This window comes from Quercus suber, unplaced genomic scaffold, assembly GCF_002906115.3.
Source record: "Quercus suber isolate HL8 unplaced genomic scaffold, Cork oak 2.0 scaffold_244, whole genome shotgun sequence".
NCBI classification, from domain to species: Eukaryota; Viridiplantae; Streptophyta; class Magnoliopsida; order Fagales; family Fagaceae; genus Quercus; species Quercus suber.
Window position 1 is genome coordinate 522,033 of NW_027069701.1, and position 26,919 is coordinate 548,951.

General features: G+C 34.2%; 1 protein-coding gene across 3 annotated transcripts; it reads left to right on the forward strand.

Annotated features, from left to right (window-relative positions):
* Nucleotides 1-7,404: 7,404 nt before the first annotated feature.
* LOC112037850 (2-methoxy-6-polyprenyl-1,4-benzoquinol methylase, mitochondrial) lies at nt 7,405-26,487 on the forward strand. 3 transcript variants are annotated; one of them, XM_065780733.1, is made up of 9 exons: nt 7,405-7,648; nt 13,892-14,003; nt 15,753-15,879; nt 15,976-16,037; nt 19,105-19,263; nt 19,394-19,538; nt 20,622-20,693; nt 24,093-24,201; nt 26,158-26,487. In XM_065780733.1, the coding sequence occupies exons 2-9, from the start codon at nt 13,910-13,912 to the stop codon at nt 26,281-26,283; spliced, it is 894 nt and encodes a 297-aa protein (XP_065636805.1). In that variant the 5' UTR covers nt 7,405-7,648; nt 13,892-13,909; the 3' UTR covers nt 26,284-26,487. The 3 variants fall into 3 exon arrangements, with proteins under 3 accessions (XP_065636805.1, XP_065636807.1, XP_065636806.1); XM_065780735.1 differs by lacking the exons at nt 13,892-14,003; nt 15,753-15,879; nt 15,976-16,037 and adding exons at nt 9,488-9,599; nt 11,614-11,740; nt 11,837-11,898 and having other exon boundaries at nt 7,409-7,648; XM_065780734.1 differs by lacking the exons at nt 7,405-7,648; nt 13,892-14,003; nt 15,753-15,879; nt 15,976-16,037 and adding an exon at nt 16,546-16,682.
* The last annotated feature ends 432 nt before the right edge of the window (nt 26,488-26,919 follow it).

A 26,919-nucleotide genomic window follows, 5' to 3' on the forward strand; every position in this document is an offset into this window, starting at 1 on the left:
AAAAGTGATTGCCTGCTCGTCCGTGGTTCTTGCCCTTGGGGATCATCCAGAAAGTTGGATGCTCTGTACTACCTTAAGGTATGCCTTCTTAAACTTGGACGACTAGCCTGTTGAACTTCTCCCTATGATAACTCTAATTTCTTCGAGTGGTGATTATGATGACTCTTCTACTTTACCCTTTAATTTCTGGTCCTTGTGGTCTCGTCCAAGGAAACTCCTTAACTTTCCTTGCCTTATAAGATTCTCAATCTGCTGCTTTAGATCAAAACATTCATCTGTATTATGCCCATGGTCTCTATGGAAGTGACAATACTTACTCCTATTGCATTTATTAGGATCTCCCTTCATTTTCTCCAGCCACTTCAGGCAAGGATCGTCCTTGATTTGCATAAGGACTTACTCGAGCGGCATGTTCAATGGCGTATACTGTTAAATGGCGCTGAAGGACCTGCCTTCTTATTGTATCAGTCTTTTCTATCTTCTGTTCATCCCTTCTTATGACGAAGACCTTATTTAGGGTGGCGCTAAGTGTTTGCTTCCATTCTTTTCCTCTTCTTGGCAATGATCGCATCCTCTGCATTCATGTAGTTTTGGGTCGAATGGATGAGTTCAGCCATAGTCTGAGGCTCTTGTTCGTAAAGCTTGTGGATAAACAGGTCAGAATTGATCCCATTGTGGAAGGCCGCTAATAATAGCTTGTTGTCTATCTCATCCACCACCAAGGCTTCTCTATTGAAATGAGTAATGAAGGACCGCAAACTCTCATTTTCTCCTTATTCTATGGTTAACAGGCTAGATGAGGAACACTTGTGCCTTTATCCTCCAATGAAATTATTAACAAATAACTTGCTCAACTCTTCAAAAGAACTTACCGAATTTTAGGGTATCTTGCTGAACCACACCTGTGCGGGCCCTTTAAGAGTAGTGGGAAAAGCTCTACACATTATTTCATCTGGAACCTCTTAAAGGTGCATAGTAGTCTTGAAGGTGGCAATGTGATCAAAAGGGTCACGCATCCCATCATATGAATCTAAAGAAGGCATCTTGAACTTTGGTCATCTGGGGTTTGTCATTCTCATGTTCTCCCTCATCTCATCCATGACTCTTCTCATCTGGTCCATCTCCCTCTCCAAATGTCGCACCCTTCTTGATGTAGTGTCCCTTGATTGGCTCTCCGGCTCTGCATTTCTTCCATCTCCTTGGCTCTATCCATGTTCTTCCCCAAAAGCCTCATGCCATTGCCTTCTGAGATTAATCTCCCTTCTTAATTCTTGGTTCTAGCGAGTTAGCTCTGCCATGGCAGCGGCCATTGACTACACGTGTTGGATAGAAGATGGTTGCACGGCAGGCGCCAATTGATGACCACGATGGGGGTTACTGGAAGCATCTCTACTCTCTTGAGGGCCTGGACTAATAGCCCTTGATCTTGTCCGAACCATTTTAGCCCTTTGTTGGAGAAAGAAATCGCAAAACTCAACAAATGAAGTTTAACGCGACATAAAATTCTTTCCCCACAGACAGCGCCAACTGATAAATCTTGAAAAATTAGCAGGCTGAAAATCTCGAGCGGTGGTGATCTTGAGGCTGAGTCCTGAAAAAACAAATGTAGAATCAGAGGAGACCGGTGGAGGCCAGCCCAGAATCCTCCGATGGTAAAGTCAATGGTTATTACAAGCCAAAAGGAAGTATTTCTAAAGTTATTTGTTTTTTATGAAAAATGTTTCTCATACCTTACTTCTTCATTTGTGAATGCTTATATAGTATTCGTGGAACGGTTACTCATTTAACAACCGTTCCTGTTATTGAGGAATTTAGAAGATTATAAGATAACTTCCATAATTGTCATGGAAGTTACCTCATTGGGATTTGTGCTCTATAACGATTAATGGAGGGTTTGGTTCATAACGACGCAACCAGTCCTTTACATTTGGAGGAACTTAAGTCATCAAAAGCCTAGGCCCTAGTAACCTCGTCCGTCCATTACTAAGGACGGATGAGGTTTGCTTTAGGGACAAGCATAGGAGGGACGAATATAAGAGGGACGAGTGCAAGAGCCCCTCATCCCATTCTTTACATCTTGTAATGGACAGCCCATATGGACGAGATAAAACTTAGCGCATTTTCTTTATACCATCAAAAGTAATTGCTTCACATTCTGTCCATGCTATTTTTTTTTTCTCTTTATTGATAAATCAAACCGAAATGCTAATAACATTTTTTTTGGTAGAAAGAGGAAATTCATTAGAAACTATGAAGCTAGAAGAGAAACAGTACAACGTCTAATAGAGTACAAGTCTTTAAAATTACTTATAATCTATATATATAATACCGAAACTTCTGAAACTTCCACACCTTTTCGTGTCAACACAATATTTAAATAAAATTATTTTTTTTAGTCCAAACTTAACAAGGAGTGACACTCTATCTCTCTAACAAGTTCAACCTAAACCAATTTCTTTTTAAAGGAGAAAACACCCAATTGTTAACAGTCGATAGTTCTCAAACTATTTGTAGCTGCCTCATTTCTTTTTGAAACCCTATGTTATTTTGCTTTTTCTTTCAAGGAGATTGCCTCTATGTCGTAATACAGCATAGGAATAGGCCTAACTCTCTGAATAACAAACCCATTAAACTTATCTCAAGAGAATATTTTATATCTCCGTTAAGAGACTATGAATTCCATTTTGAGAATATATGTTCCATCAATATTAAATGTGGCTGCCCAACATACTGAGGTTTTGACCTTTACTTTAAATCTCACTCCTGATATATCAAAGCAACCTACATTTCATGATCAAGTCCATTATTCTCTCAGGATTAAGAGTTCATGCAAATATAAGTTATGAGATTTATTATTCATTTGACAGTCCTTAAGAGAATAACAAATCTTACAGCAGTCCAATTCAATATGTCTTAACTCTTAAAACATATCAACACATCAACTAGAAGTCTCCACTTCCATGATCAAGACAAATCATCGTAATTGATATGTTATAGTCTTCGCAGATGAAATGTCTAATTTCATCACCGACTACGAACTATAATTCTGAGTTTACAAAGAACTTGTGACTTATATCTTCTGTGACTAAATCACATAAATCACATACTATACATTTCATGGACTATGTGATAATGTCCCAATATTCATGTTACCATTATTTCAGATAATAATAAAACAACTTTATTAAACACAATATTAAGTCATACATAATGTCATAGACAATGTCACACTTAATATCATACATAGTATCATACAATAGGATTTAAGGGCACTAATCCTAATAGTTACAACAGGTTTGGATGAATGTATTTCTCTTCATGTAAAGCGATAAAATAATATAACAAATAGGTTTGCGGCAAACTCTTTTTTTTTTTTCTTTTCTATTTTTTTTTTTTAAGTTTAAACACGTTAAAATTAAAACCTATTGATTTATGGGTTCATGTACTTTTTTTTTTCTGATATTTCTTTTTTAAATAGTCATATTTTTTTGAATTGTTTCAATAACTTAGTCTTTAATTATGTATCTTTTTTGGCATTTTGGAAATTTTAACATCTGAATTTGTGTTAGTTTTTGCAATATTTGAACATGTTTAGCATATTTCAATAACTTTACCATGTATTATTCTTTTCAAGGTAATAAATTTTTCTTTTATATTGCAATCATATACATTTTGTTTTATTTCAAAAATTTATAGGAAGTAAATCTTATAATTCTTTAATATTTTTAGCCTTTCAAAAGTTTTAGCATCTGAATTATTCTTTTGATGGTAATACATCTTTCTCTTATATTTCTTTGTAATTTAGTCTCACACACACACACACACACATTTTATCTATAATTTGTAGGCTCTAAATCTTTTGATTCCTTTCAATATTTATAACCATGGATTATTCTTTTGAATGTAACCCATCTTTCTCTTATATTTCTCTATTGTTTAGTCATATATATTTTGTTTTGTTTCAATAATTTCTAAGTAGCGAATCATCTGATTCTTTAATATTTTTTTGTCTTTCAAAAGTTTTAATATCTGAATTTTTAAATTATTTTTTTCAGTATCTAAAATTGTCTGACAAATTTTTTGTAAACCATTGCACATTCAAGCAACGACTTCTTCATCAAATTGTAACACAAATTGAAGTCATACAAGAGCAAATCATGAAATAGTGTAGTTTCTTAATCAATTTAAGATCTTATAAAATTATTTTAGTCTACCTTACAAATAGGTAGGTTCTTGTGCATAGCACAGGTTAGCGACTAATTAAAATTAGTTTCTAAGTCCACAGGCAAACTGTCAACCAAAAGAAAATCAGCACTTTGAGTTGCACTCTTCCTGGCAAGACCATCCACACATCTATTGACTTCATTGTAGCAGTGTTTGAAGCGGATGTGGCTAAGTCTAGCGGCCAATTGCTTGCAATCATCCATGAGAGAAGACTAATTCGAGTTAGACAGGTGAGGATTTGTTAGAGCATCAACAATAATCTTAGCATCTAACTTAATTTCCACATCAAGAAAATTTGTTGAAAGACAAATGTTGAGCCCATTCCATAAAGCCCGTAATTTAGCTATGTAGCTAGAAGTTCTCCCAATTTTACTAGAGAAATCAATCACCCAATTCCCATGTTTATCTCACAAGATACCACCACCACCGACATGCCTAGGTTCCTTAGAGACGATCCATCTGTGTTCAATTTCAGTTAACCATTGCTTGGTCTCTCCCATCTTAGAGCATTCTCATCAGCTCTCTCATAAAAAATGCCATTTTGACACACCAAAAGTCTATTTTACTATTTTACCACATCATTTTACAATATACCATTTATCAGATGTTTTATTCTTTCATTCTAAACATTAAAATAATATATTTACACAAAACCCAACAATATACCAACACAGCCCCGGTAGTCACCACCAACCAAGAACCAAGAACCACCGCCACAACAACCACCGCTACAACCACCGCCACAAATTACAACCACAATCACTAGTCCTCCAACAAATTCCAAATCCAAAAACCTCAACAAAAGCAGGAAAAAAAAAAAAACTCAAAACCTTCAACAAAACCCCACCATACACTAATACACAGCACAGCCTACCACCACCATACCCAAGCATAGCCCGCCACCACAACCCACAGGTAAAACCGACCACCACCAACAAAAATCCACCAGCCACCGCCACCACCACCCAATACTACTTTTAAAAAAATCCCCAAAATCATCACAAAACTATCCCAAAAAAAAGAGCTTGAAAAAGAACCAACTCACCCATAATCACAATCACATGGAATCCACAACCGAAGGAAAAAAAAAAAAAAAAAAGGGAGATTAGAATCTCCACGGCCGACCTCATTGGCGAGGCTGAAATCCACAGCGAGGCCAAACTCCACGGTGACAGCTGATCTTAATGGCAACGGCCTAGGCAGAGGAAAAAAAAAAAAGACAGAGAAGGAAAGTGACAAGAGGAAAAAAAAAGATAGAGAAGGCGTAGAGAAAGTGACAAAAGAAAAAGGGGGAAAAAAAAAGCAAGAAAAAGGGAGATGTGGAACTTCTAGAGAAAGAAAGAAGAAGAAAAAAAAAAAAAAAAAGGGAGATTAGAATCTCCACGGCCGACCTCATTGGCGAGGCTGAAATCCACAGCGAGGCCAAACTCCACGGTGACAGCTGATCTTAATGGCAACGGCCTAGGCAGAGGAAAAAAAAAAAAGACAGAGAAGGAAAGTGACAAGAGGAAAAAAAAAGATAGAGAAGGCGTAGAGAAAGTGACAAAAGAAAAAGGGGGAAAAAAAAAGCAAGAAAAAGGGAGATGTGGAACTTCTAGAGAAAGAAAGAAGAAGAAAAAAAAAAAAAAAAGGAAGAGAGTGAACTAAGAAGATGAAGTGAGGCGGAGAAAAGAAAGAAAGAAAGAAGATAAAGAAAGAGAGAGAAGAAAGAGTCATAAATGAAGAGAGAGAAATAGAATAAAAAAGTATTTTTTTTATAACACATCTGTCCGTACCGTTCCAAAAATGGAACGGTACTGTTTATGTGTGTCAAAATTTATAGAATATAGAACACCTCATGAGAAGAGTTTTTTGGTGTTTGGTGTGCCAAATGCTAAATATTTGGCATTTGGCACACCTGATGAGAATGCTCTAAGCTTTTCAACAGGCTGGTAGCGTTTTTAGGGCAGAGGCTGAAGTGCTAATAACATGACAAAAGAGGGACCGATCCTAGTTTATAAGGATAATTTTTATTATAGTTATTTTCTTCCAACCCACTTTGTGACAGTTGAAAAAATTATCTATATGTAACTTTAGTCAAATGACTTTTTTAATGTATCATGTGACTTGCTTAAATAATACACATTAATAATCTTATAAATCAACACATAGTGGATTGGGGGAAATTCCTCTAAACTAGTAGTGCAAAACTTAGTCCAAATAAAAAATGTAATTAAGTAAATAGCAAGAAAAAAAAAATCCAAAATGCACTCAACACATTGTACACAATTATTTATTGAATTAATAAATATTTTTCATTTTAAATTTTTTTAAAAAGGTGCATAATGTATTACAAATAAATTATAATCAATTTTACTAATAAAGTATCGCATTGTTGCATTAGAGACTTAAGTATAAATTATGCACATACCAAAAATCGATTAATGTTTTGACAATACCATATAAGGATGGTATTGGAGTGGAGCAAGGCCAAGGCTTTGCATGGTGAGGCAAATTGCCTTGCCCTACCCCACCATGCCCTATAGAACTTTACTTCATGTTAATTTGTCATACTCTGCCTCCAACCTATTACAATTTTTTAAACATGTTTCATTAATATAATATATCTAAAATTATATTTATATTTATTATATCAAATCAAAATAATTTTTAATAAAGATTGAATAATATTATCCGAAGTATTTATAAATAAACTATCACCATAAAACAAAAAAATTGAATATTTATGCATAAAACTACTTAGTAATACAAAGGCTAAAGTCATCCTTACCCCACTCTAGAATGCGAGGAAAAAATATTGCCTTATTCCCACCCTACTATTTTTGCACGGCAAAGCGAGATGAGACGTGTCAAGATAGAGTGAGGAGAATTTGTCATCTCTAATACCATAAATCCAAATCTTATTATATTTATAAAAATATTTTAAGTATATATATACAAATATTTAAAATGTGTACACACTCTGCCAAGGGCCTTATAGTCAAGGGAAATGTGTCGAAAATGTTGTTTCAATTTAGTCATTTAATTTATTTATTTTTTCAATTTAATTAATTAATTATTTTTTTTTAATATGTTTTCAATTTAGTCATTTTGGTGGACTTTACTGTTCACATTGGCCGGAAGTGGAGGAGAAATTATGGTATTAGAAATGAATGAAAGTTAAAAGGATTGAAATGGGGAAAAAAAAAGTAATTTAATGAATTGAAAAAGAAAATTAGAGATTGTAATTTATAAAATATAAAAAAACATTGAACCCCAATATAATCGAATCGGCAGCGAGGCGCCAAACCCCTCGCTCCTCTCTTACTCTCTTTTCTTCGTGTTCACTATTCACCGAAACTCCATCATCATCGTCACCAAAGCCAAACACTTCTCGTCTCGCCCTCGGCCACCACAACAACATTCATTCCTTAAATTGCTCAAGGTAGGATTTACTTTACAACTCCTTTGACCTTTCATTTGCCTCTGATTTTCGACTCCAATTTCACTCCTTCACTTTGTCATTTACTGGTTCGATAACAGTATTTGTGGTTTGTTGCTTAGTTTTCTAATTTGATAATTTTTTTTGCACCGCTTGGTTCATTTGTAATTGTAGAACTTTTGACATTTATATATGTTCATTGAGAGTTTGAGGCGCAGCATTGTGCCACGTGGAAATAAGCCACTATTTCTATGGCTATTTGCCAAAAGATCATTTTGAACTGTACTTGTTCTATGCATTCTTTATATTAAATATTAGTTCTAATGTTTTAATATGAAAAGTGAAAATTTTTATATTTGAATTGAATGTCCTGAACAGTGAATATAGAGTTATTAGCATGCCAATGAGCTATGGCTTAAGGCTCAAAGGTCGCTTCCGTGATACAAGTGTAACAACCAAGGAATAGCGCTAGCCATGACTCTATTTACAATTGAAGTTCTTTGCTTTTGTAAATATAATCGACGTGGATCTCATCACATACCTTACCCACACAACACACACTCAATCAATATCCAATCAATCTGGGGCATCACAACGAGAATAGGTGGAGGGTGAGATCGTGGGTACAAAATTCAATGAGTGTGTGTGTGTAACTTACCTATAAGAGAAGGGAGAAAAATGAGTTTTTAGCATATTTTGGAGCATGGAATTCAGGGGGCAAAAGGCGATTCTATTATTTTGGCATTATAATGGTACATTGAAATTATTAAGTTGCAGTCTAACCTTGGAATTCGAAATGCATTTACCTAATTGAATATATGATATTGTGGATTTTGCATTTGAACTCTAGCTTCACATATTCAATGCTGCCAAACGCAACTCACCCCCTCCCCCCCTTTACTTTTCTCATTTTTTGGATGTAAACAACCTAAAGCTTGGTATTCCTATGGTGTCTTGATCTCATAGATCCCTAAATATCATTTTTTTTTTTAAATCCATAAATGTTCCATTTTAAAAGGTGTGGGGTGAACCACATTCATGCACAAATATTAATTGTGTGAAATAATTTCTTTCACATGATTTGTAATTATAATTATATGTAGGTTAAACTTGCCAAAAGTCTTGTAGCCCAATTAACACATCTCTTGATGTTTTCAATGGAGATATCCGTGGTTCAAATCCCCTCCTCTCCTATTGTAACTTTTGAACTATCAAAAAAATTATATGTATGTCAAACTTGAGATGGAATTCATAGATGCTTTGAATTTGTGATCCATAGCCTCCAAATCAATAGGCTGCTAGAACCTGGTTTTAAGTCTTTAAGTCTCACCTTAGCTGGTAAAACTGTACATTTTGCAATGTTAATTGCTTTCTTCTAATGGTTTTTTTTTTTTTAAACATAATAATATTTTACTAGGCATAATGGGCTTTTTGTTATTATTATCATTATTTTTTCTATATGAACGTTCTCTTACTACTAATTATTTATGTTTTTTTATGTTTGCTCAGTGAGTCAAGCTTTTCTTTTGTTTGGTGCATATGGCTATTTTATGTTTATATGAGTTCATTTTGCTGATTTTGACGTTCACATGAAACAGGAATGACAGACTACATAATATATTTTGCACCAACCAAACAAATGCTTTTATCTGCGTTTAATATATTTAGTTTAGAGCAGTCAAACAACATCCTCAGTAATTTTGTTAAGTCTTAATACTTCGATTACGTGCTCTTATTGAATGCATAAATGGAAAAATCAGGAGAAAAAAAATTTGTTGTTTAATATCTGAATGCACATCTGATTGCAATGTGACTCTTCTTCATCTGTTTTCTTTTTCTCAGGTTAAGTGGTTAATAGCCATGGCCTTGAGAACGGTGACCAGGAAATTAGGGAGTAAACTGTTGCCCAGGTTCTCTTCTACTTCTCTACTGCATTCACATGCCACCAGCTTTGGTTTGTCCTTCTCTCTCTCTCTCTCTCTCTCTCTCTCTCTCACACATATTTTCATGTGGTGTGTGTGTCTGAGTGTTCTATTCAGAAAATAGATATATGGATCACATATTCTCTTTTCCCTCAATGATACGGATTTTTTCAGAATAGTGAGGTGACCTTATTCTTGAATACTTCCTTCCAATGCTGAGAAAATTGTTTTACTGTTGGAACTAACATTTTTATTTGAACTTTTTATTGTTAAATGCCTTTGTTGACTAGAACTTGGAATGAAAACAATGAGACTTAAAAGCAGAAGATTAGTCTTCAATTAAGATTACAGATTATCTATAAGAGCCATTCAGATTTATTGGTTGTTAACTAATTCTTCATAACTTTTTTTTTTTTGAGTGAAATGTAAAACATAATGCCACATGTTTTACTCTTGAGGCACCCACCAAGACATGGGACATTAGTCTTTTGATTATTAACGCGTGTCCATTCTTTTAACATTTGCCAAAATATTGTTTGTTAGTTAGTTTTTTTTTTTTTTTTTTTTTTTTCAAAAAGGTTCTTTCAATTTTTTTGTTGTGAAATATAAAGACATTTAATGGTGCATTTTTTACTCTTGATTTTGTCATGGGGCATTAATCTTTTGATTAGTAATGTATGCGAGTGTGTGGTTGTTAATAAGACTATAAATGAACTGAACTGTTTATGAACAACTCGGGTTTGGCTTAGATTACATCTTATTTATGATCATTTATTCAACAAATGAACCAAGCTCAAGCCTAATCTAGGCTTGACTATTAAAACAAGACGAGCTTAAACATAATAACGTGTTTGTGAACAAGCTCATGAATATGAAGCTTGATTTAATTTTTAAGTATATATAATATTATATGTTTATATGTATACATGTATAAAAATATACTCAGCAACACTTGAGATTGAATTGTGTACATTTGTAAATAAGTTCAAAAGATTTCAAATAATATTTTTAATTTATTGATGATATAAACCATCTTGTAGTAAAAATTATATATAATTTTAACAATACAAGGTTGGCAAGTATAATTTTTATATGATCATAAACGAAAATCATTCTACCTAATTAGTGAAATAATATAATTTCAATTAAAATTTTGTTGTTAATATAATTTTAAATTTTTGTTCATCATCGTGTATATATATATGTGTGTGTGTGTGTGCGCGCACACGCGCGTGTGCGCCTGTGTGTGTGTTTTAACTAAATACTACTACTCACCCAAAAAAAAATTATTAGTATAAATTTGTGGAGTAAAAAGTTTTATTTGTAGTGTTACTATATATTGAAAAAGAAAAAAAAGTTAATCAAGTAACTCATGAACAAGCTTGAGCTTGTTTGACAAGATAATGAATCAAGCTTGAACATGTAATCTATTTTGGTGATAAGCTCAAGCTCTGTTCATGTTCAAAATAAAATTAACTAAAAAATCTTGAGCTTTTAATTTTTGAATTCAGCTTGGCTTAGCTTGTTTAATGCCCTAGTTGTTAACCAATTTTTCATCACATTTTCCAAAATATTTTTTTTATTGTTTCTTTCTTTTTTGGTGAAATGTGAAGGCATTATGCCGCATGTTTTACTCTTGAGGCAACCTCAAGATATAGGTTATTAATCTTTTTATTATAATGTGTTTGTGTATACAGTCTACTTCGGATCTTAAATCTCTCCTTTTTCACACCTTGCTGGAGTGGAGTTTGTCCTTTAATATTTTTCCTTGTTCTATTTTTTTAGAAATGCTTGATCTCTGTAATTTTAGTGTTTGATGTACTGTTTTTCATGTACACCCCTGGTGTACCTGGTTTCTCTTTTAATACAAATCCGTTATTTATTATAAACGGATTGGAGAAAAATGATATATTTTAGAATAACATTAAGAAGTAAATAAACATTCCTTAAGACTATATGATTTAAATGCTAGCAGAATTCAGAAAGAATAATTGTAGGTATCCAGTAGTAAAATTCATTAGTCATTTATTCGTTGCATCTTTTCAGGATTTAAAGAAGTACATGAAGAAGAAAAAAGTCGCTTGGTTGGTAATGTCTTCAGCAGTGTTGCTTCTAGTTATGATCTCATGAATGATATCATGAGTGTTGGATTACATAGATTATGGAAGGACAGGTAACACCTCGATAGTGCAAGCATGTCTTCATTTTGTATTCACAATCTATTGCTCTTGCCATCATGCTGTTGCATCTTTTCTTGTCAAAATTTCAGACTGGTCTCCAAATTGAATCCATTTCCTGGAATGAAGCATCTTGATGTTGCTGGTGGTACAGGTCAGCATAACATGTGCAATGATTATATCTAAGATTTGTTTATGCGTGGGATGAAAGTCTGGAGAACACTAGAAGTGCTGGAAAAAGAAGGCAACAATAACGAAAATAATGAGAGGGAAACCTTAGACTTAGAGAGAGAGAGAGTAATGGTCAGTTACAAATTACCTCTTTATGGTTTGGTGGATTTTCACTTTGCCTCCCTCTCTTTTAGAAATTGACACTAAATCTACACAAAATTACAAAATCACATTTTCCATACAAATTGATAGAAAATAATAATATATGTTAGTACCCTTGTTCCAAATCCCACCTTCCCTTTTCAGCCTTCTTCCCTTATCATTGAGAGTTTGAGGCGCAGCATTGTGCCACGTGGAAATAAGCCACTATTTCTATGGCTATTTGCCAAAAGATCATTTTGAACTGTACTTGTTCTATGCATTCTTTATATTAAATATTAGTTCTAATGTTTTAATATGAAAAGTGAAAATTTTTATATTTGAATTGAATGTCCTGAACAGTGAATATAGAGTTATTAGCATGCCAATGAGCTATGGCTTAAGGCTCAAAGGTCGCTTCCGTGATACAAGTGTAACAACCAAGGAATAGCGCTAGCCATGACTCTATTTACAATTGAAGTTCTTTGCTTTTGTAAATATAATCGACGTGGATCTCATCACATACCTTACCCACACAACACACACTCAATCAATATCCAATCAATCTGGGGCATCACAACGAGAATAGGTGGAGGGTGAGATCGTGGGTACAAAATTCAATGAGTGTGTGTGTGTAACTTACCTATAAGAGAAGGGAGAAAAATGAGTTTTTAGCATATTTTGGAGCATGGAATTCAGGGGGCAAAAGGCGATTCTATTATTTTGGCATTATAATGGTACATTGAAATTATTAAGTTGCAGTCTAACCTTGGAATTCGAAATGCATTTACCTAATTGAATATATGATATTGTGGATTTTGCATTTGAACTCTAGCTTCACATATTCAATGCTGCCAAACGCAACTCACCCCCTCCCCCCCTTTACTTTTCTCATTTTTTGGATGTAAACAACCTAAAGCTTGGTATTCCTATGGTGTCTTGATCTCATAGATCCCTAAATATCATTTTTTTTTTTAAATCCATAAATGTTCCATTTTAAAAGGTGTGGGGTGAACCACATTCATGCACAAATATTAATTGTGTGAAATAATTTCTTTCACATGATTTGTAATTATAATTATATGTAGGTTAAACTTGCCAAAAGTCTTGTAGCCCAATTAACACATCTCTTGATGTTTTCAATGGAGATATCCGTGGTTCAAATCCCCTCCTCTCCTATTGTAACTTTTGAACTATCAAAAAAATTATATGTATGTCAAACTTGAGATGGAATTCATAGATGCTTTGAATTTGTGATCCATAGCCTCCAAATCAATAGGCTGCTAGAACCTGGTTTTAAGTCTTTAAGTCTCACCTTAGCTGGTAAAACTGTACATTTTGCAATGTTAATTGCTTTCTTCTAATGGTTTTTATTTTTTTATTTTTTTTTTAACATAATAATATTTTACTAGGCATAATGGGCTTTTTGTTATTATTATCATTATTTTTTCTATATGCACGTTCTCTTACTACTAATTATTTATGTTTTTATTGGTTTGCTCAGTGAGTCAAGCTTTTCTTTTGTTTGGTGCATATGGCTATTTTATGTTTATATGAGTTCATTTTGCTGATTTTGACGTTCACATGAAACAGGAATGACAGACTACATAATATATTTTGCACCAACCAAACAAATGCTTTTATCTGCGTTTAATATATTTAGTTTAGAGCAGTCAAACAACATCCTCAGTAATTTTGTTAAGTCTTAATACTTCAATTACGTGCTCTTATTGAATGCATAAATGGAAAAATCAGGAGAAAAAAAAATTGTTGTTTTCATATCTGAATGCACATCTGATTGCAATGCGACTCTTCTTCATCTGTTTTCTTTTTCTCAGGTTAAGTGGTTAACAGCCATGGCCTTGAGAACGGTGACCAGGAAATTAGGGAGTAAACTGTTGCCCAGGTTCTCTTCTACTTCTCTACTGCATTCACATGCCACCAGCTTTGGTTTGTCCTCTCTCTCTCTCTCTCTCTTCTCTCTCTCACATATTTTCATGTGGTGTGTGTGTCTGATTGTTCTATTCAGAAAATAGATATATGGATCACATATTCTCTTTTCCCTAAATGAAACAGATTTTTTCAGAATAGCGAGGTGACCTTATTCTTGAATACTTCCTTCCAATGCTGAGAAAATTGTTTTACTGTTGGAACTAACATTTTTATTTGAACTTTTTATTGTTAAATGCCTTTGTTGACTAGAACTTGGAATGAAAAAAATGAGACTTAAAAGCAGAAGATTAGTCTTCAATTAAGATTACAGATTATCTATATGGAGCCATTCAGATTTATTGGTTGTTAACTAATTCTTCAAAACTTTTTTTTTTTTTGGAGTGAAATGTAAAACATAATGCCACATGTTCTACTCTTGAGGCACCCACCAAGACACGGGACATTAGTCTTTTGATTATTAACGTGTGTCCATTCTTTTTAACATTTGCCAAAATATTTGTTTGTTAGTTTTTTTTTTTTCCAAAAAGGTTCTTTCAATTTTTTTGTTGTGAAATATAAAGACATTTAATGGTGCATTTTTTACTCTTGAGTTTGTCATGGGGCATTAATCTTTTGATTAGTAATGTATGTGAGTGTGTGGTTGTTAATAAGACTGTAAATGAACTGAACTGTTTATGAACAACTCGGGTTTGGCTTAGATTACATCTTATTTATGATCATTTATTCAACAAATGAACCAAGCTCAAGCCTAATCTAGGCTTGACTATTAAAACAAGACGAGCTTAAACATAATAATGTGTTTGTGAACAAGATCATGAATATGAGGCTTGATTTAATTTTTAAGTATATTCAATATTATATGTTTATATGTATACATGTATAAAAATATACTCAGCAACACTTGAGATTGAATTGTGTACATTTGTAAATAAGTTCAAAAGATTTCAAATAATATTTTTAAATACTACTACTTACCAAAAAAAAAAATTATTAGTATAAATTTGTGGAGTAAAAAGTTTTACTTGTAGTGTTACTATATATTGAAAAAGAAAAAAAGTTAATCAAGTAACTCATGAACAAGCTTGGGCTTGTTTGACAAGATAATGAATCAAGCTTGAACATGTAATCTATTTTGGTGATAAGCTCAATCTCTGTTCATGTTCAAAATAAAATTAACTAAAAAATCTTGAACTTTTAATTTTTGAATTCAGCTTGGCTTAGCTTGTTTAATGCCCTAGTTGTTAACCAATTTTTCATCACATTTTCCAAAATATTTTTTTTATTGTTTCTTTCTTTTTTGGTGAAATGTAAAGGCATTATGCCACATGTTTTACTCTTGAGGCAACCTCCAGACATAGGTTATTAATCTTTTTATTATAATGTGTTTGTGTATACAGTCTACTTCGGATCTTAAATCTCTCCTTTTTCACACCTTGCTGGAGTGGAGTTTGTCCTTTAATATTTTTCCTTCTTCTATTTTTTTAGAAATGCTTGATCTTTGTAATTTTAGCGTTTGATGTACTGTTTTTCTTGTACACCCCTGGTGTACCTGGTTTCTCTTTTAATACAAATCCATTATTTATTATAAACGGATTGGAGAAAAACGATATATTTTAGAATACCATTAAGAAGTAAATAAACATTTCTTAAGACTATATGATTTAAATGCTAGCAGAATTCAGAAAGAATAATTGTAGGTATCCAGTAGTAAAATTCATTAGTCATTTATTCATTGCATCTTTTCAGGATTTAAAGAAGTACATGAAGAAGAAAAAAGTCGCTTGGTTGGTAATGTCTTCAGCAGTGTTGCTTCAAGTTATGATCTCATGAATGATATCATGAGTGTTGGATTACATAGATTATGGAAGGACAAGTAACACCTCGATAGTGCAAGCATGTCTTCATTTTGTATTCACAATCTATTGCTCTTGCCATCATGCTGTTGCATCTTTTCTTGTCAAAATTTCAGACTGGTCTCCAAATTGAATCCATTTCCTGGAATGAAGCATCTTGATGTTGCTGGTGGGACAGGTCAGCATAACATGTGCAATGATTATATCTAAGATTTGTTTATGAGTGGGATGAAAGTCTGGAGAACACTAGAAGTGCTGGAAAAAGAAGGCAACAATAACGTAAATAATGAGAGGGAAACCTTAGACTTAGAGAGAGATAGAGTAATGGTCAGTTACAAATTACCTCTTTATGATTTGGTGGATTTTCACTTTGCCTCCCTCTCTTTTAGAAATTGACACTAAATCTACACAAAATTACAAAATCACATTTTCCATACAAATTGATAGAAAATAATAATATATGTTAGTACCCTTGTTCCAAATCCCACCTTCCCTTTTCAGCCTTCTTCCCTTTTCCCTCTCTAAGACAATCCATCCAAAAGCTTGTGACCAAATCCATTGGCATCACCATTTGCAAAAGAAGTAACAAATTCAAAATTCAGTTACTTGGCCAACTGGAGAGCCTTTTCAACCACGATTAAAGTTTTGTCTGATAGGATCTGTAAGTAACACCTCGATAGTGCAAGCATGTCTTCATTTTGTATTCACAATCTATTGCTCTTGCCATCATGCTGTTGCATCTTTTCTTGTCAAAATTTCAGACTGGTCTCCAAATTGAATCCATTTCCTGGAATGAAGCATCTTGATGTTGCTGGTGGTACAGGTCAGCATAACATGTGCAATGATTATATCTAAGATTTGTTTATGCGTGGGATGAAAGTCTGGAGAACACTAGAAGTGCTGGAAAAAGAAGGCAACAATAACGAAAATAATGAGAGGGAAACCTTAGACTTAGAGAGAGAGAGAGTAATGGTCAGTTACAAATTACCTCTTTATGGTTTGGTGGATTTTCACTTTGCCTCCCTCTCTTTTAGAAATTGACACTAAATCTACACAAAATTACAAAATCACATTTTCCATACAAATTGATAGAAAATAATAATATATGTTAGTACCCTTGTTCCAAATCCCACCTTCCCTTTTCAGCCTTCTTCCCTTTTCCCTCTCTAAGACAATCCATCCAAAAGCTTGTGACCAAATCCATTGGCATCACCATTTGCAAAAGAAGTAACAAATTCAAAATTCAGTTACTTGGCCAACTGGAGAGCCTTTTCAACCACGATTAAAGTTTTGTCTGATAGGATCTGTATTTGGAGCATGAAGTTCACAGCCAAGACCTTGTTGGGTTGACTCAAAAGCTCAACTTATTGACCTCTTGAATTAGGTCAAGGTTGAGAAGGGAGAGGAGGAATTTGGAGCAAGGGATATTTTTGCCATTTTCTTTTGGGGTCAGTTTTTGGATGAAAAATAGGAACAGTTGACAATTGGAATAGTTCTGACACTGAGACAGTTATTCAAGAAAAAATTGTTGTTAAACATTAAAAAGTATTTGATTGAAAAGGAAAGAAGAAAACCAAAAACATCAACAAGGAAGACCCAGCCAACAAAATTGTAGCACTACTCAAAACTTAATAAATAAACTTAACTTGAATCTGCCTCACTTGTACATAATTTCCCTCAATTTTTTTTTTTTTTTTTTTTTTTTTCCTAGAAAGCTATAGTCTTTCATCTGATAGCTCTGTGTCCCGCCAACTTTGCAGCTTATACTTAACATCAATTTTTCAAGCATCAAGAAAGCCCCTGTTTCTGCAGTATCCATTTCATAAACATATCAGTACACCATAACCCACATCCAGCACATATGTTTTGCTAAGTCTTTGATGAGAGAGAGTTATTCCTTATCCCATTTTCCATTACCAAATCTTGTTTCTGCATTCACCTTTTAGAGTGGATCATTGTATAAAACTTTGTCTTGGTATTCCTAACCCTATCCGAGCCATGCATTCCTAGGAACTTGAAGAGGTTTCTCTTGTATGCTCTGCTAAGCGTTTTTGATCGAGGATTTCCCATCACCATTTTTCAAATCAAACAGGTTTCATCACTTCAATGGTAACGCTACTTTCAGTTATGTGCCAAACCTAAAGAGCTTCATCATAAACAACACCAGGAAGGAGTTACCCATTCCTTCTATGTTGCTACTTAGGTTGTGAATAGCAGGACCTTCTATAAATTATTTTCCAATGTCATATCGGAAATAGCTGGTGTATTGTCCCCAGTCACGCGTGTTTGCCTAGAGTATTGCCTTATTTCTCAACTTCATAGTTTTCCTCCTTATCCAACTGCAATTTGTTGGAGACTTCATACTCCCAATGCTTTTATTCTTTATGGTGATAGTCTAGATTGTGGATTGGAATGGATAAGTATGTGCGTGTGTGCTAAGTCTCACATCAAGTGTTTTCTAGGTCAAACTGTGCTATATAAGCAATTACATGGAGCCCTAATTTTAACTTTGCTTTTCCTTAGATTGCGACATTTATAATCATACCATCCATCCAGGTTGCCAAGCAAAAAACTTTAATAATCTGTGGCCACAAATGCTTCATTTTAGAGCAGTTGAAGTTACATTGTAGAAGAAAGTTTGTCTTTTTGAAAGGTCCAAAGGCTGTTCAATTTCTGTGCTCTGGATATAATCTTTGTAAATTTGGGATCTGTTTGGATACAGTTGAAAACTGAAAACTGAAAACTGAAAAAAAACTGTAGCAAAATAATTTTTAAATGTGTGAATAGTATCATGGGACCCTTTTTAATGAAAAAATTTTAAAAAAATGAGATTTGTGGGTCCTATGACTGAAAAGTTGCTAAAAGATTGTGTAAAAGGAACTGAAAAGTTGATTAAAATAATTTTTAAATGCTGAAAAGTTGATTAAAGTGCTGACAAGTTGCTGAGGTGTGCAATAAGTTTGGTACCAAAGTCAACAATCACGGCACAGCTGAGAAAGAATAAAAAAAAAAAAAAAAAAGAGGCTGAAACACGTTTGCGTCCAGACGTGGACGCAAAACGCACAAACCAAACATACACTTGATTTACTTTTTTGCAGGAAAACTATATCATGAAAATTGCTACCATATAAGAATCCTTTTCTTGTACAAAAATGAATTTTATTTTCTACTGTGCAATCCAGATTTATTGTCTTAAATTCTTATAATGAATAAAATTTGTTCATCTTGAATTTGAAGTTTTGCAGGGGATGTAGCTTTCCGGATCCTGGAAACCTTAAACAGCGTCAAACGCAGAGCAACACAAGATGTTCTTGAAGATAATTTACACAAAGAAACTCAGATATTTGTATGCGACATCAACCCAAACATGTTAAATGTTGGTAAAAAGCGAGCCATGGAGAGAGGTAAAATAAAATGAGTTAGTAAACTAACATTAGACAAATTATGTGTTATATGCAGAGGGCTGCATATGAAATTTGTATCAGAAATATTGCATTGCTATTTAGGAATGAACATTTTCTCCTAAACTTTTAGGTCTTGGTGAAGACAAATCCCTAATATGGGTGGAGGGGGATGCCGAAGCCTTGAAATTCAAAGATAATTCATTGGATGGTTACACAATTGCATTTGGGATTAGGAATGTTACACACATAGAGAAAGTTCTTGCTGAAGCTTACAGGTAAGCTTACACCTTAGCATGGTTGTTGACCATGACTGCCTGTAATATATAGTATGGATACACCATAATGTTTCATCATGTCAAACTGGTTTATAATCTAATTTAAATAAGGTTTAATTCCCTTTATTTGCTTTTTGATATTCATCATGAGTCATGACTTTAAATTATCTCATAGGGATTGATTATGTTCTTGATTTTTATATTAATATAAACTTATTAAAGTGCCTATCTTATTTTCGTTTTTGATTGATGAGTTACACATGCACCTAATGGGTTTTGAATACGGCTCACGCTCACCTTGCTCTTACAAAGGAAGGTGCCGTTTGAGCTAAAGCTCATTGGTGTTAAAGTGCTTGTCTTATTATGGATTAAGAGATGAAATTACCATCATTTAATTATTATTATTTTTCAATCATTTGTGTGTCGTATGCTAAGCTCAAGTGAGATTGCTTGTTACTTACTCAATTAACAGGTCTGAAGTGTGAACTGTGCAGTGCAGTTTAACTTGGTAAAGAAACTAATGTTTGGACATATGCTCTTTGGATTATATTAAAGAAAAACACATGTTATTATCAGATAAAAAATAAAAATAAAAAAAGAGGAGGGAAAAGCACAGGCTAGATCAGATAATTGTCACTTGTCATTGGAGCTGATCTTCTACGAATGTTTTCTTATACCTAAATAATCAATATGCATAGCAAAACTGAGGTAGAGAGCAAGAATCAGACCCTAATATCAGAAGGAAATTTGTGATTGCTATGAAAAGTGATTGAAATATGTAATGATGTATGAAGCTAAGTAGACATTTTTTCCTGCATCAGAACTAAGATTAAATGGCATATTTCAACAAAAGTGTGAAGGTTATGTTTGTTTTAGCTTAAAATGTCAGCTTATGTCTCTGCCAACTTATGTAAAATTTTTTAAAGCTTCACTTTTTTTGGTTACAGCTGCACTTGCTCAGCTTACTTTTTAAACAAAATAAGCCAATGAAAATAAGCTCAACCAAACACACTGCTATAAAGGAAGCTCATTGTTCTGGTATTTATTTGGTATGCTGGCTTTTTTTTTTACTTTATTTATCAGGGTACTCAAACGGGGAGGAAGATTCCTATGCCTTGAATTGAGCCATGTGGAAGTTCCTGTATTTAAGGAATTGTGAGTATCTGATAAACATCTTTTACTGATTACAAAACTTGTATCTGATAAACTTTATTAGTAGCTATTCTAAAACTTGTATTTAGTTCTCATTAGTATCAACATCACACCACTTGGGAAAAACGAAATGGAAAAATTATTTATCATCAACATCATTGTGCAAGCACTAACACAATTGTGTAGGAGTTTGTCACATGAGCCTTTATCTTAAATTCAATGAACTTATCCCTTAAGGTTATCCTGCTGTCATGAAATTCTGATAATCTTGAAATCAACCTGACCAGGATCCTTGGAGATTTTCATGGATTTTTCCAGCGGCCAACTTAAATTGCTAACATCCTTAAACTTGCCTTGTTGGGTTTTCACGTTCCACACTCCCAATAACAAGTTTACTAGTTCATATGAAGAACAAAGATTAGTGCCATTCCCTTTTTTTATGACAGATATCTCACATTGGAGTATATTTATTCAGCCAAAAAAAAATAAGATATCGCACATTGGAGAAAATTATGTTCATGTTTTATGAAGAACAAGTTTGTCATTACTCTTTTGCAGCTTTTTTCACTCATTTTTTTTTTTTTTTTTTTTTTTTTTTGAGGCAACCAATGCAAGCCCATCAGCCACCAGCCGCCAGAACCCACAAATCAACAGCCACCGCCTCAAAACCTAACAGCCACCAGCTGCCAAACCCATTATCACACTTGACCACCGCCGTTGAGGACACCGACCCACTTCGATGCCAAGGCCCGAGACAGCAGTCGCCACTCCCCATGCTTCGTGCCGCCGCTGTCTTCCCCGTCGTTGCACCGCCACTAGTTGTCAATCCCTAGCACCAGTCAAGTCCATCGCAGAGAAATTGTTTTCCAATTTTGAGTCTGTAGCTTGTTTCTTTAGTTTCTATAGTGTCTTTCTAAGTCTGTAGTTTCTTTCAAGTTTTAAGTCCGAGTACTGTATTTTGTTATTTTTTTCATTTAAAAAAAAAAAGAAAAAAAAGAAAAGAAAAGTCAAAAGGAAGGAAAAAAGGTAACGTGTTCTGCTGCCAGCCTAGTGCATGTGTTGGGCCCTTAAGTTGCTTATCGCAGATCTATTTTGTGCAACCAGACCCACTCACTTGAGGAGCCAAGCCTCTGACTGTAGTGCAGCAAGTTGGCCACTGACAAGGAGAAAATCACAGCAGCTATTTGTTGAAGCATGATTTTAGAGAATCATGGTAATATCTGACGCGCCTTATTTTGATGGTGATGATACTTATCCACGGGATTTTGTCAACTGGATAAATGGGATGGAGCAATTCTTTGAGCAAGCAAATTGGGCAGATAATAAAAATGTTAGGTATGCCAAGTTGAAGTTAAGAGGTCACGCACAAAGGTTTTGGGAGAAGCTTGAATATTTCCGCTATGTGGATTATGAACCTGCCATCAGTGTGTGGGAAGATATGAAAGAAAAGCTTTGTGATGAGTATTTGTCACCATACTATCGAGCTAAATATCTACCCCAATCTCAGTGTGGTACTTTTCAAGTTGAAGCAAATACGATGAATCCTCATACTCATCCTATTTCATGTCCTCAGCGCACTTTTGAACAATCTACCAAGGAATTATCTAACAGGGGAGTAACAGACTTAACTGTAAAGCTCATGAAAGATATTCAAGACAGGATTGCTCAATACAAAAAGACTCAATCCGATTCAATTGGGAAACCACGGACACTAGATCACAATGAACTTCTTGCTGCCCCAATAGAAGACAACATTGATGATGATATCTTGGTCGTTGAGAATCCTCCAGCAACACTAAAGCCTAATGTTGACAAAGACGTACATGCCTCAACAAATGTTGCTTTAACATGCGTGCAAGGAAACGAATCTATTGAAGAGTAGCAAGGTGAAGAGATGGTGCCTAAATAGAGTATTACATTAGAGGGTGCACATGATGTGAAAGTTGAAGTTGTTGAATGTGCTTCTGATCAACCCTCCACAGTCCTTGAAGATCTACATCTTGGTGAAGTCGAAGAGGTTAAAACTACAGTGCTTCCTATGGTTCATAAGGTTCAAGACGAGATTATATTGATTCCACACATTGATTTTGTTATTTCAAATAAGTTTGATGTGGTGGAATTCAAGATTTTTCTTTTCCCTGTGCTCCCTAAGGTGATTCTAGATTTGAAGTAAGTGTTACTTGTCAGCATCCTAATCCTTCAACACTTTAGAACTCGAGGTCGAGTTTTCTCCAACCAGAGGAGAATGATGCGGGAGACACAAGAAGATTATTATTTAGTATTATTTATGTTTGCAAGCCCATTGTATTTTTATGTTTTAGGTCCTATTAGTTTATTGGGCTTTTAGTTATTGGGCTTTTAGTATTTTAATTTAGAAGTAAGGTTATTTTTGTAATAAGGCAATTAGGGTTTCCTAGCCAATTAGAACTAAGGTTTAGCAATCCTTTATAAACAACTTATTGTACTCCTTGAGGAGATAGTTGATATCTTGATGAATGAAAAAAATGGTCATTTGGTCTTTCTTTGGTTTGGTGCTGACTCCAGGTCTACCCTAGGTGCTGACTCCTAGTGGTTTCCCCGCCTGGTGCTGACTCCAAGCAAGACCTAGGTGCTGACTCCTAGGTCATATCCCTTTATTTTTCTATTGTTTAGTTTTTGTTCTGGTTGTCCTGCGTCACATCTTTTACTGATTACAAAACTTGTATCTGATAAACTTTATTAGTAGCTATTCTAAAACTTGTATTTAGTTCTCATTAGTATCAACATCACACCACTTGGGAAAAACGAAATGGAAAAATTATTTATCATCAACATCATTGTGCAAGCACTAACACAATTGTGTAGGAGTTTGTCACATGAGCCTTTATCTTAAATTCAATGAACTTATCCCTTAAGGTTATCCTGCTGTCATGAAATTTTGATAATCTTGAAATCAACCTGACCAGGATCCTTGGAGATTTTCATGGATTTTTCCAGCGGCCAACTTAAATTGCTAACATCCTTAAACTTGCCTTGTTGGGTTTTCATGTTCCAAACTCCCAATAACATGTTTACTAGTTCATATGAAGAACAAAGATTAGTGCCATTCCGTTTTTTTATGACAGATATCTCACATTGGAGTATATTTATTCAGCCAAAAAAAAAAAGAAGATATCGCACATTGGAGAAAATTATGTTCATGTTTTATGAAGAACAAGTTTGTCATTACTCTTTTGCAGCTTTTTTCACTCCTTTTTTTTTTTTTTTTTTTTTTTTTTTTTTTTTTTTTTCTCAACTACAGTTTTGTGGATGATAGATCCAGTCCTTACTGGAACCTAGTTTTTTTCCCCCCTCTCTCTATCTCTCTTTTATATTTTGTTTGCTATTTTGCACTTTTGCCTTAATTTAGTACTGCTCATGCAGGTATGATTGTTACTCATTTTTTGTCATTCCAACTGTGGGAGAGCTAGTTGCAGGTGATCGAAATTCATATCAGTACTTAGTTGAGAGTATTCGCTGTTTTCCCTCCCAGGTTATGCTGTCTTATACTATATTCCACTATCCACTGTTTACAGTTTGATTGAAATTTAGTGGTACCAATACAAATAGGGCTGTCTATGCATTGGGTGCTAGGTAGCAACTATAAGCCAAAAAACATAGGGTTTTTTATTTTTTTTTTATTTTTTTTTTTAATATTGGATTATTTATTTCCCTGAATCCTGTTCTTTCAACTAACTCAAAGTGGCTCTGTGTGAGTGTACAATTCATAATACTGCGAGTAAAAATCAAAGAGGTGTTGGAAAAAAAATTGAATAAAGTGGGTTGCTAGCATTGACATCTTGTACCCTCCAAGAGGAGAAGATGAATTTAATGCTACAGAGAAAACGAATGTGGAATTCAAGGAAGATTGTTTGAAGTCATTGATGAGATTATCTTATAAGCTATGAAGCACGGGTGCGTTTCCGGATTCGGGAGCGGGTGTGGGACTTGGCAATTTTTGAAAAAATTGGGTGTGGGTGCGGTGGGGTGCGACAATTAAAAAATTATTAAAAATATTTTTATTTATATTTTCTATATATTTCAAAGGCAAAAAAATATTTTTATTATGGGAAAGCATGCAAACAACATCCTTTGAAAGCATGCAAAACAACATTCTGGGAAAGCATGCAAACAACAAATGATAACAAATATATTTCACTGCTGGGAAAGCATGCAAACATCCTCTTCTATATATTTTCTATATGTTATCCTTTTCATTTCAAATATATTTTCAAAGGCAAGAAACACAAAACAAAACACAAAACAAAAAAGAAAACACAAAAGAAGCAACAAATATTCAAAATAAAATTGAGGAAAGACAGATTTAGGATGTTTGGACCTCATTCAAAGCAGATTTTGGTTGTTCCGGCATAATTCAAGGCTGATTTTGGCCTATTTCGGTCAGTATCGGCCGCTTGCCAATACGATCCAATTCGACCGATATGACTCGATTCTGATACTGATGCGCGGGCAACCACATCAGTGGCCACACCCTGCGTCGAACTCTAGTGCAGCACTCTCCCAGCCGTGTCGATGCTTCCTAGCTTATAAGTTCTAGCCCAATTTCTGACTTAAGGTGTGTTTGAATATCGCTTATTACTGAAAATTGAAAACACTGTAGCAAAATAATTTTTAAATGTGTGAATAGTGCCATAAGACCCATTTTTAATGAAAGTTTTGCTTAAAAAAAAGGTTTGTGAGTCTCCTGAACAGTGCACGAGACCCATTGTTTAAACGCCAAACGCTATCCAAACCCAACCTTATTATCACTTAGCAGCAAGTTAAATTAGAATCCTTTTTTTACCCCAAATGGAATCTTCTACTGTTTAGTAATGGGAGGAAATTTATTGACTAAGAATATTTAGATAAATTTGGGAGTATTATATGCACCTTCACGGTTGCTTCTAGCACTTGCTTGGAGCCAAATGCATGCTTGCAGTAACCTGACTTGGTAATGCTACTTAGAGTCCGTTTGGGAACAACTTATTAAGTTGTTTGCTGAAAGTGTACTAAAGTATATTTGTACCTTGAAAAAATTTGAAAAAGTGAAAAAAAAAATGAAAAAAAGTGAGGTTTTAAAAAGCTGTACACAAAAACCAAAAACTAAAAACTAAAGCTTAAGCTATCTTGACTGTATTGGTTCACATATCATTGCATGGTGGTATTTTATATAGGAGCAAAAATAGAGGTACCTACATATGCATTGTGCCTGAGCGTTTTTTGTTCTTATGTGTAAAAAATAATTTCTGATGATGAGCTATTTTTGAGAAAAAAGCCTATATGACCTAGGGCTCTCAAGAATTATAGTTCCTAGTAAAACGTACAGAACCTACTTGTACCTTGACGAAAATATATAATTTGAGAAGAGTTGCTACGTTTTTTATTTGGATAATGCTGGGATCTCCATTATAATTATCATTATTGATGTTATCATTATTGATGAATGCAGGAGACATTTGCCTCGATGATAGCAGCTGCAGGGTTTCAGAAGGTTGAGTATGAAAATCTTGTTGGTGGAGTGGTCGCCATCCATTCCGGGTTGAAGTTTCAAATGTATATATCAACTTTGGGTTGAAACTCTTAAAGAATCTTGGGCATTGAAGTTTTGTTTTGTCCTGCATGAAATCCTACATAAAGCGTTTTAATTTGTGAAATAAGAAAAATAATTAGGTTTCAAGTTTTTTCTACAATATTTGTTTGTTTCATAATACTGCTTTTCTACTTGGGGAGTAAAAAAGGCTTTTTACTTGGTATGGTAGTTGAGAAAGAAATTATTTGATATTCTTTTACATGATATTTTGTTCGTTTCATAATTTGTTTTTTGAAGGTTGTCCTTCAATTAAAAATTGGGGAAAAACCAAGAGAGAGAGAGGCTTTAGAAGAACAACATTGTGCGTAGAAGATGATATATTTCTAAATTTTGCTCACTCTCCTTCCACCAAAGGAGGCAAGGAGTCTGTCACTTTGTGCTCCTATCTCCTGTTGGTAAAATTCAAGCCTAAGAAAGATTTTTGACAGCCTTGTTCAATAGTCAATAGTCAATAGTCAATACCCGGCCAATATGAAGCAAAGGAAGAGATTAATCCTTGGCTATTGAATTACGAAAAGATATCTGAATCAGAATTGCACAATGTCATCAGCAAATAGCAGTGTGTAAGGAGCAATTGATATGCCGAGTTTGTAAACCTACGGCCAAAGGGGGGAAAAGTCC

Excerpts from the sequence above, each read along its gene's own strand:
- LOC112037850 (XM_065780733.1), top strand. The coding sequence starts at position 13,910 with ATGGCCTTGAGAACGGTGACCAGGAAATTAGGGAGTAAACTGTTGCCC. Across the intron at positions 15,880-15,975 it reads CATAGATTATGGAAGGACAA|ACTGGTCTCCAAATTGAATC; the intron begins GTAACACCTCGA and ends TCAAAATTTCAG. Across the intron at positions 16,038-19,104 it reads TGATGTTGCTGGTGGGACAG|GGGATGTAGCTTTCCGGATC; the intron begins GTCAGCATAACA and ends GAAGTTTTGCAG.